Below are 12151 nucleotides of genomic sequence, written 5' to 3' on the forward strand. Positions count from 1 at the left end.
ACACCCGCCATGACCGGTAATGCCCCCTTATCCTGACACTCCCATCATGTATGGTAGTACTCCCTCTCCCTGACAGGCTCACCATCACCAGTAATGCCACTACTTCCTGACACATCCGCTATCACCAGTAGTGCCCTTTCTTCCTGACACACATGCCATCACAGCTATTGCACCCACTTCCTGACAGGCCTGCCACCACCAGTAATGATCATTCTTGCTGAAACACCTCCCATCACCGGTCATGCCTCCTCTTCCTGACACACCCATGACAGGTAATGCCTCCTCTTCCTTACTAATCCATCACTGGTAATGCCTCCTCTTCCTGACACACCAATCACCAGTAATGCCTCCTCTTCCTGACACACCCATCACTGGTAATGCCTCCTCTTCCTGACACACCCATCACAGGTAATGTCTCCTCTTCCTGACACACCAATCACCAGTAATGCCTCCTCTTCCTGACACACCCATCACAGGTAATGCCTCCTCTTCCTGACACACCCATCACAGGTAATGCCTCCGCTTCCTGACACACTCATCACTGGTAATGCCTCCTCTTCCTGACACATCCATCACAGGTAATGCCTCCTCTTCCTGACACATCCATCACAGGTAATGCCTCCTCTTCCTGACACATCCATCACAGGTAATGCCTCCTCTTCCTGACACATCCATCACTGGTAATGCCTCCTCTTCCTGACACATCCATCACAGGTAATGCCTCCTCTTCCTGACACACCCATCACAGGTAATGCCTCCTCTTTCTTACTCATCCATCACTGGTAATGCCTCCTCTTCCTGACACATTCATCACAGGTAATACCCCATCCCCTGACACACCCATCACAGGTAATGCCTCCTCTTCCTTACTCATCCATCACTGGTAATGTCTCCTCTTCCTGACACATCCATCACTGGTAATGCCTCCTCTTCCTGACACACCCATCACAGGTAATGCCTCCTCTTCCTGACACACCCATCACAGGTAATGCCCCCTATTCCTTACACACCCATCACTGATAATACCCCCTCTTCCTGACACACCCATCACTGATAATACCCCCTCTTCCTGACACACCCATCACTGATAATGCCCTCTTTTGCTGACACACCGATTACAGGTAATGCCCCCTCTTCCTGACACACCCATCACTGATAATGCTCCCTCTTCCTGACACACCAATCACCAGTAATGCCCCCTCTTCCTTACACACCCATCACTGATAATGCCCCCTCATCCTGACACACCCATCACTGATAATGCCCCCTCTTCCTGACACACCCATCACCGGTAATGCCCCCTCATCCTGACACACCCATCACTGATAATGCCCCCTCTTCCTGACACACCCATCACTGATAATGCCCCCTCTTCCTGACACACCCATCACTGATAATGCCCCCTCTTCCTGACACACCCATCACTGATAATGCCCCCTCTTCCTGACACACCCATCACAGGTAATGTCTCATCATCCTGACACACCCATCACAGGTCATGCCTCCTCTTCCTGACACACCCATCACAGGTAATGCCTCCTCTTCCTGACACACCCATCACCGGTCATGCCTCCTCTTCCTGACACACCCATCACAGGTAATGCCTCCTCTTTCTTACTCATCCATCACTGGTAATGCCTCCTCTTCCTGACACACCCATCACTGGTAATGCCTCCTCTTCCTGACATATCCATCACAGGTCATGCCTCCTCTTCCTGACACATCCATCACAGGTAATGCCTCCTCTTTCTTACTCATCCATCACTGGTGATGCCTCCTCTTCCTGACACATCCATCACAGGTAATGCCTCCTCTTCCTTACTCATCCATCACAGGTAATGCCTCCTCTTCCTTACTCACCCATCACAGGTAATGCATCCTCTTCCTTACTCATCCATCACTGGTAATGCCTCCTCTTCCTGACACATCCATCACAGGTAATACCCCATCCCCTGACACACCCATCACAGGTAATGCCCCCTCTTCCTGACACACCCATCACTGATAATGCTCCCTCTTCCTGACACACCAATCACCAGTAATGCCCCCTCTTCCTTACACACCCATCACTGATAATGCCCCCTCATCCTGACACACCCATCACTGATAATGCCCCCTCTTCCTGACACACCCATCACCAGTAATGCCCCCTCATCCTGACACACCCATCACTGATAATGCCCCCTCTTCCTGACACACCCATCACTGATAATGCCCCCTCTTCCTGACACACCCATCACTGATAATGCCCCCTCTTCCTGACACACCCATCACTGATAATGCCCCCTCTTCCTGACACACCCATCACTGATAATGCCCCCTCATCCTGACACACCCATCACTGATAATGCCCCCTCTTCCTGACACACCCATCACCAGTAATGCCCCCTCATCCTGACACACCCATCACTGATAATGCCCCCTCTTCCTGACACACCCATCACTGATAATGCCCCCTCTTCCTCACACACCCATCACTGATAATGCCCCCTCTTCCTCACACACCCATCACTGATAATGCCCCCTCTTCCTCACACACCCATCACTGATAATGCCCCCTCTTCCTGACACACCCATCAATGATAATGCCCCCTCTTCCTGACACACCCATCACTGATAATGCCCCCTCATCCTGACACACCCATCACTGATAATGCCCCCTCTTCCTGACACACCCATCACCAGTAATGCCCCCTCATCCTGACACACCCATCACTGATAATGCCCCCTCTTCCTGACACACCCATCACTGATAATGCCCCCTCTTCCTGACACACCCATCACTGATAATGCCCCCTCTTCCTGACACACCCATCACTGATAATGCCCCCTCATCCTGACACACCCATCACTGATAATGCCCCCTCTTCCTGACACACCCATCACCAGTAATGCCCCCTCTTCCTGACACACCCATCACTGATAATGCCCCCTCTTCCTGACACACCCATCACTGATAATGCTCCCTCTTCCTGACACACCAATCACCAGTAATGCCCCCTCTTCCTTACACACCCATCACTGATAATGCCCCCTCATCCTGACACACCCATCACTGATAATGCCCCCTCTTCCTGACACACCCATCAATGATAATGCCCCCTCTTCCTGACACACCCATCACTGATAATGCCCCCTCATCCTGACACACCCATCACTGATAATGCCCCCTCTTCCTGACACACCCATCACCAGTAATGCCCCCTCATCCTGACACACCCATCACTGATAATGCCCCCTCTTCCTGACACACCCATCACTGATAATGCCCCCTCTTCCTCACACACCCATCACTGATAATGCCCCCTCTTCCTCACACACCCATCATTTGTCAATATCCTGCAGTGCAGAATCAGGTTTTATTTGTAGATTATTGATGATGTGGAGCAGTGCCATGGTCTAATTTCCTGGTGGGTGCGGAAGCATCATATACTTGCATCTGGCATAATATATACCTGTTTTTTTTAATCCTGTTCCAGTAGAGATGAGATGATTTATTTCATTTGGTGGTATGCTCTCGAGTATACAGTGTCTGCCTTTTCCCTTTTTTTGATATTTAGTACTTGTTTTAGACATTATGTTGCACCTTATTCTATAAATCTGTTTATTTGTGAGGAGCCGGATATGTTGGAGTCTACAGTGAGAACATTTTGGGCATCTGGTCGGGGTCTCTGTATCTCAAAATGCTGACCCCAAAGAAAAAGTGGGCATAATGAGCGTGTCAGGATGAGTTCAACTTTACAATGTAAAGTGTGGGGAGTTCTAGTTATCTTGTCCATCCTTGTCAATCTACTCTACATGATACATGGTAGATGGGGTTACTACACAGATTTTAGGGGCCCAAGCACTTCAAATACAACCACATTTAATCACTGTATGGGAATACACTATATGTGCAAACATTAAATGGGCATACACTATATGGACAAAGTACCATATGGGCATACACTATATAAGCATATATTATATGGGAAAAGTTCTGTACTGGCCCCTCCAGGGGCCTTCTGTCACCTCTATTGCTCTTGTAACACATAGGGCCCCTTTTTGTGTTCTTGGTTCTCATATGGTGGCGTGTTCCTCAGTTTTCTTTGGTTGTGGGGGGCAGTGTGCCCCTTAGAATCTGATCTGTTATCTGTCACCATGATCAGGGTCGTAAAAATAGTTGCCGCTGCCCCCGGCACTAAACTTGAAGATGCCCCATCTTCACGTACCATTTACCAGCATGGAGAGATGGGAGCCTGGTTTCGGCTACATACATTTCTCTACATGGAGAAACATTGTCTGAAACGCGTTTTTCATGGTTTTTAACTGCTTAAAACATAAACAGATTTCACCACAGGATTGGTAGATTGGTAGGTGATAGCTTCAGGAGTCACATTTACCACCGCCACACCAGACCTGACCAGACTGCCGGCATCCCATTGCACCTTGGCTATCTTGCCCCCTGAAATGGAGTAATCCCAACTTATGCTACTTAATTACTCACTGACAACTGTTTGTTCTTTTAAATGCGTGGGGGTAGGCCACAGGTTTTTTTTAATTTTCTTAAAACTATTTTAAAGTTAAAACATATATTTGTGTAATGTGAGGATAGGACCTTGCGCTGTGGCCTTCCTGGCGAGGACACCGGAATGCCAGGCCACGGCTCCAGCGGTGGGCATGTCTTAGTTGTTCTGCCGGGTGCCTCGCCGATGCTTCTCCTTCCTCCTCCGCAAGGTCCCCCCCAGCGCCAAGCTGTGACAACAGTATTAACAGTAAATAAACACATACAAACAAATAAACTTCTTCCACAGAAAAACATTAGGGAGGGTGGGTGGGAAAGCTGTTTTACCTCTGCCTGTCACGCTGGTGTGGTGTTCTGCCACTTCCTGCCAGTTACTTTTGTTAGCCTATTTCCCCGCCCCCCAGACCGCCCCCAACATGGACCGCCTTCTAGGTGCTTGCTACGCCCCTGTCCCCGTCAGTCACAGTCACTGGCTGCTTAGCCAGCACCAGTGACCCAATACCGCCATACTCCCCCCCCCCCCCCTTCCCCCATTGAAAAGACACCAGATTTACTGGCAAGTCTGAACGGGAGGTGGGAGACTAAAAAAAAATCAAAACAAAAAAAAAAGTTATTTCTTTCCCCCTACTCACGGTGCTGGCCCCCTCCTATAAATGTTATATGATATGTCATCAGACTGACAGAGAACACAGACCCATCACCTTCCACTGACTTTTCGGCTCAGAGAGTTAATCATTATAATTACCATTGTGCTATAACTGGTGACTATAATCTGCAGTCTGTTATCAGAACACCAGGGGGCAGCAAAACCCTCGAGATCAGTATTGAATTCGGAATGTTCCCAGTCACCTGACCGCACCTAAAGATCATGAACCATAAATCCTTGCAGGAGACTAGGGAGCTGCGCGACAACCTCATACGCATGGATAAATCCGGCAGCTCTGTGCTAGGGGAAAAGACAGCATCACTGCTGCATATAGCCTACCCGTCATGACATGGTGATCCACCGCTGTACAGTATATAGCCTTCCCGCCATCACCTGGTGACCCACTGCTGTATATAGCCCAGCCGCCATGACCTGGTAACCCACTGCTGTATGTAGGCCACCCACCATGACATGGTAACCCACTGCTGCATATAGCCTACCCGCCATGACATGGTAACCCACTGCTGCATATAGCCTACCCGCCATGACATGGTAACCCACTGCTGCATATAGCCCACCCGCCATGACATGGTGAACTACTGCTGCATATAGCCGACCCTCCATGACATGGTAACCCACTGCTGCATATAGCCTACCCGCCATGACATGGTGAACTACTGCTGCATATAGCCGACCCGCCATGACATGGTAAGCCACTGCTGCATATAGCCCACCCGCCATGACATGGTAACCCACTGCTGTATGTAGGCCACCCGCCATGACATGGTAACCCACTGCTGCATATAGCCTACCCACCATGACATGGTGAACTACTGCTGCATATAGCCGACCCGCCATGACATGGTAACCCATTGCTGTATATAGCCCACCCGCCATGGCATGGTAACCCACTGTGTATATAGCCTATCCGCCATGACATGGTAACCCACTGCTGCATATGGAGCTCTGCTCCATCCATACTTCTCTGACCCAGCCATACTCCTCTGCTCCATCCATGCTCCTCTGCCCCATCCATGCTCCTCTGACCCATCCATGCTCCTCTGCTCCATCCATGCTCCTCTGACCCATCCATGCTCCTCTGACCCATCCATGCTCCTCTGCCCCATCCATGCTCCTCTGCCCCATCCATGCTCCTCTGACCCATCCATGCTCCTCTGACCCATCCATGCTCCTCTGCCCCATCCATGCTCCTCTGACCCATCCATGCTCCTCTGACCCATCCATGCTCCTCTGCTCCATCCATGCTCCTCTGACCCATTCATACTCCTCTGACCCCATTTAGGCAGCATGGTGGCTCAGTGGTTAGCACTGTAGCCTTGCAGTGCTGGGGGTCCTGGGTTCAAATACCACTTATGTTTTTGGGTTTCCTTTGGGTACTCTAGTTTCCTCCCAAAACATACAGATAGGTGAATTTAGATTTTTGAGCCCTATTGGGAACAATTCACAAACTATGTAAAGTGATATGGATACAAATAAAAGTATTATTTATCCCTTATGCTTTGCCCTCCTACACACTCCCCATTGCAATCCACTGTCCCTCCTAGACCTCTCTGTGCTCCACCAGATTGGTCTATTCACTCCAGACTCCTCTGTCTCTCCAAGGCTCCTCTTCTCCCGTTAAGACTCATCTGTCCCACTTTTTCCCCTCCAAATACTAATGTCCACATCAAGCAGGGCATGCACCATACTCATCTCACACTATTTAGTGCTTCAAAAACCAGTTATAGAGTTGTGGTCCATTACCTTTAGTAAACCTTCCCAAATATTTTTTCCTTTTATACTTGTGATTGACTACTCTACAGGCTGTCTACGGATGATGACCATTTATTCTCTGCCAGTACCATGGAGTGCTCTCCTAAGTGCAGCCTTGAGGTCTTTGTTTCTGAGACTGTAAATCAAGGGGTTAATCAATGGAGTCACCACCGTGTACATGACAGACACCAGACGGTCTTTAGAGGAAATGGCGGTTGGACTTGGCCGTAGATAAGTAGAGATAAGAGTCCCATAGAAGATGCAGACCACAGTTAGATGGGATGTACACGTGGAAAAGGCTTTCAGCTTCCCATTCCGGGAGTGAATTCCCATTATGGTGCGAAATATCCGTATGTATGGGACCAAGGTCATGCTGAAGGCTCCAGATCCCATGATTATACCTACCACCATCACCAAGACATTGATGACCGTATCGGTACACGAGAGCAGAAATAACTGGGGGAGATCACAGAAGAAACTATTGATGATGTTGGGGCCACAGAAATCCAGCAACTTGATGCACAAGGTGTGTATTAGTGATGTGAGGAACCCGACAGCCCAGGCAGCCGAGACCATCAGGGCACAGACCCTGGGATGGAATATTTGGACATAATGCAGTGGATAGCAGATGGCTATATACCTGTCGTAGGACATCACTGCCAACAAATACAACTCAATACATATGAAGGAAAAGAAAAAGAAGAACTGGGTGATGCAGGCAGGGACAGCAATGGTTCTGGAAGTAGAGAGGAAATCAGAGAGCATCCTGGGTGCAGTGGCAGAAGAATAGAAGACATCTAACCCAGCAAGATTACTCAGGAACAGGTACATGGGAGTGTGAAGGCTTTGATCAATGAAGGTCAACAGGACAATCAGGAGATTTCCAGTCACAGTTGTCAGGTAGATGAAGAGAAACAGCAGGAAAAGGAGTAGCTGGACATCAGGCAGATCCGACAACCCAACAAACACAAACGCTGACACTTTTGTTTGATTTAGTAATTTCATCTTGGAAAACTCAGATCTGGAGGCTGCAGGAACAACCCACACAACATAGTTAAAAAGGTGTATAAATACATGGACACACCATAGTCCACTCATACAGTAGAATGTAAAAGCTGGAAACATCAAGATCAGATACCTCAACACTGGACACCACAAAACTGCATGACCCAACACTGGACAACACAGCAATGGACATACAAAACTGGACAACCCAACACTGAACATGAAAAACTGGACAACACAACACTAGATGACCAAACACTGAATGCCACAAATCTGGACACCTCACCAATGGACAATCCAACACTGAATTAAAAAAACTGGACACCTCACCAATGGACAATCCAACACTGAATTAAAAAAACTGGACACCTCACCAATGGACAATCCAACACTGGACACCACAAAACTGCATGACCCAACACTGGACAACCCAGCAATGGACATACAAAACTGGAAAACCCAACACTGGATGACCCAACACTGGACGACCCAACACTGGACGACCCAACACTGGACATACATAACTAGACAACCTAGCATAGGAAAACCCAACCCTGGACACCCCAACACTGAATGCCACAAAACTGGACACCTCAACACTGCATGCTACAAAACTGCAGGTCAACACTGAACAACAGAAAACTGGACACGTAACATCAGCCAACCCAAACTGGACACCATAACACTAGTCACCTAAAGCTGGATACCTTCATATTATCACCCAGCACTGGACACCTAGATACCCCAAAGTAGGAAAGCTCCACACTAGTCACCCAAGACTGGACACCCACACTCTAACCATCACAACACTATCTACTTAGCACTGTACACCACAAAACTGAACACTAGACATGTAATGCATCACCACTTACCTTCATGAGCCATATAGTAACCATCGATGCACAACACATCACTGTATAGCAGGGACTGCCACAAGAACGGCGCCCCCCCTCTCTACAGCTTACTAATGTGCTAACCTGTGTACCCCCTGCTTAGTGCCTAGTATCACCACAGGGGTTATCCAGGATTACAAAAAAAACATGGCTACTCTCATCCAGAAACAGCTGCACTCTTGTCCTCACTTTGGGTGTGGTATTGCAGCTGAGTTCTGTTATAGTGGAAGGAGCAGACACACAACTTGAGGACAGAGGTGGCGCTGGTGGCAAATGCTAAGATGTGCACAGCGAGTATATGAATCCTGCCATATTTATTATACATGTACAAGAAAGGTACTTTGGCCACTGTTTAGTATAAGAGTGGGGGGGAGGGGGGGTCTTTAGTCTTGGTTGTGTCCACCACTTTTCTATCCAAGACTGTTCATACTGACCATTCTTACTGTGGATGTTTACTCAGTGTGCTCAATAATAGGTGTGGATGACACAATGGTCTACTTACATTGTGTTTGTCTAAAGGGTTCACTAATGGTGCGTTTACACAGAGAGATTTATCTGACTAATTTTTGAAGCCAAATCAGAGTGGGAGAGCAAGTAAGTGATGGACAGGCCAGGCAGTGATGGATGGCTGGTAAGTGATGGACGAACCAGGCAGTGATGGACAAGCTGGTAATTGATGGAAAAGTCGGTCAGTGATGGTCAGGCCGGTAAGTGATGGACAGGCCGGTATGTGATGGTCAGGCCGGTAAGTGATGGACAAGTCGGTCAGTGATGGTCAGGCTGGTAAGTGATGGTCAGGCCGGTAAGGGATAAACAGGCAGGTGAGTGACGGATAGGCAGATTGGTAATGAATGGGTTGATAAGTCATGGACAGGCCATTAAATGATGGACAGGTCTTACAGACAGCCGCATATCGTCGGGGACAGCCCTTCAGTGGCTGCAGTCATGGTGCTTCACAGTCTGAGGCGTTGGTCACTTGGCTGGCTACGGTTTCCAGTTGTTAGGAGGGTTCACATAGTATTTGAGTCGTTATTTGATCCAAAACAAGGAGAAAAAGAAAACACTACGGTGGGAAGATTTTTGTTTCTGATCTGTTCCTGTGTGTTAACCCTGTGGTACTGACCTGAGTGATGTGTGACGGTTTGTAGAATCAGGTGCTACCATTACAGGATAGGGGGGTTATTATCTGGAACGAACAGTTATCAGACATGGAGGATCTACCGCAGAGAGAAGACAGATGGCTGTGCGCAACCTCGAATATAAAGCCGTAATAACCTGAAGAGAAGCCGCCCAGGGGGCCCATTACTTCTCACCCTTAGTAGGTGAAACAGGGACCCTCCAGGGACCAAACCTCAGGATCATTCTCCTAATTGTTATACAGAGAGCAAATATGGAAATCATTAACTACAATGAGATGTGAACTGTGGTACGAAACAACATGATAAAATGTGGCATGTTCTGGGCTCATGGTGGACGCGGTGGACATGGTGGACCTGATGGATGTGGTGGGTGGAGGGAATCTGTGTTATGTTTTCTTACAGGGTTCCATGGATACTTATTACATCCTCGATTAACATCATCTTGAACATACAGCTCTATGATGAAGGTCACAGTAATGGCGAGAATCACCCGGAGTCACATCACGTAACCTCCATTGGTTTAGACTTTCTCTATTTGTCAGGGCTGAACTTTTAAGGGATATGATGGAAGAGCCAATTATTAGAATTTATGAGAAGTGATCAAAGTACAGATGTGTCCATCCTCATCTATAAGCTGTATCACAGCTCACCGTGTGAGCCTATGAGAGGAGACGCAGAGGTTGTTATCTGAATGAGACCTCGTGACTCCTCTTGTGACTCTTCTCCTCCCAAACCATGTCAGGAGATTGTGGGGTCATGAAAAATTTATTTCCTTAACTTATCTAAGGAAAAGGTGAGGATGAACACATCTGTAGATTCCATGTTGTCATCTGCAGTCAGCAGGTCTGCTCCCATGCTGAACCTGCTCCCCAGAATCTGCTGCCGAGGGGGAGGAGGGGCTCAGCCAATATGTTTTCCATATTGATGAGTGGACCTGCCCATTGATTGAGAAAATCTAAACCTGAACGCACATTTGACTCCTAGCGTTTGATGCCGCCTTAAGGAGTTTGGGTAAACATGGATAGAGCCTATGGCCTATGGCTGTATTCATGTTTTCCAGGACTCCAGGTGCCAGGGGTCCAATGCACAACGTTTGGGATTGGACGGACCCCAACCTTTCTGCAGGTTCACTCATCACTAATTGTCAATTACTTCCAACCATACAATCATTCTGCCAACAGTTACGTCTCCCGGCTTCCCCATACACATGGTTGTTCATCATGCTCCAGACAGTTCTGACATCTGATGGTTTGTCACAGTGTATCAGTCCACACAATCCTCCTGTGTAAAAAATCAAGGTAATGTTTACATCCATCGTAGTCACACAATGATACTGATGTAGAAGGGCTCGATAGTCAGTATTCTTTGTCCCATATGGAGGCTTCTGGCCAGGCCTGGAGACCAGTAGCTGCCACGTAACCTACAAGAGCAGGAACCTGTTTCTGCCCGTGAGGTAATTTGTTTTGCTTTCTAGGAGCAAATCCCTGCAAGCTAAAGAAGTGTATACACCCGCCACCTCACGGTAGTAACACCAGCAACACTCAAGGACTAGCGACACTCTAAGCTGCAGTATCGCTCTACACCAGTAACCCTTTCTATGCCACCTCCTCGTCTCCCTGTGTCTGGTATCATCCTGGGTGCCCCATGATTCACCAACTAGTCACAGTATTAAAGTGAGTCGTAAGGGATTTATACCACCGCACTACTGCAGCCCTTCACTGACAACTTGGCTCTGGGGAGAACTTCTAGGTCCTGGTGGCCATTCCAGCCATGTGTGACCAAAGTAAGGACCATAACCACGAGTGACCTTAAAGTCTAAGACCACATGCTCTCCTGGGTGTTACATACGACCATAACCAGGGAAGGTGACAACTGCCAGAGCTCAATGAGATAACCTGGCTGGAGAGAGGGGAGTCAGCAGGGGCCCGGATACACAGGGAGTGGCCCTCAGCAGGATCTACAGCAGATGACAGGAGCAGGAAAGTCACAACATCTGCTGTATTCCTCTTCCTTTCCCAATGTTTACTATCGACAACTCTTCCTCCTCCATCCGCCAAGACATATAACATCACCAGGAAGACGCCAGAAATGTCTAATAGCTGCGGGGTGACGGAAATTACTACAAAATCACAACCAGGACTAGTGAGCGCCAAAGCAGCGCACCCAGAAGGTCCTCAGCCCCAGTCACTCC

At 48.3% G+C, this 12151-nt stretch overlaps 2 protein-coding genes across 2 annotated transcripts in view; both read right to left on the reverse strand.

Moving 5' to 3' along the window:
• LOC138801669 (mas-related G-protein coupled receptor member H-like) overlaps positions 1 to 12151 on the reverse strand; it is a 566124-nt gene that overhangs the window by 25144 nt on the left and 528829 nt on the right. The gene's annotated exons all lie outside the window — the stretch shown is intronic.
• On the reverse strand, positions 6996 to 7928 carry LOC138801909 (olfactory receptor 5V1-like). Its single transcript, XM_069985004.1, has one exon. It carries the CDS (start codon positions 7926 to 7928, stop codon positions 6996 to 6998), a length of 933 nt encoding a protein of 310 aa, XP_069841105.1.

The sequence above is a fragment of the Dendropsophus ebraccatus genome, chromosome 9, assembly GCF_027789765.1.
Source record: "Dendropsophus ebraccatus isolate aDenEbr1 chromosome 9, aDenEbr1.pat, whole genome shotgun sequence".
Lineage (NCBI taxonomy): Eukaryota > Metazoa > Chordata > Amphibia > Anura > Hylidae > Dendropsophus > Dendropsophus ebraccatus.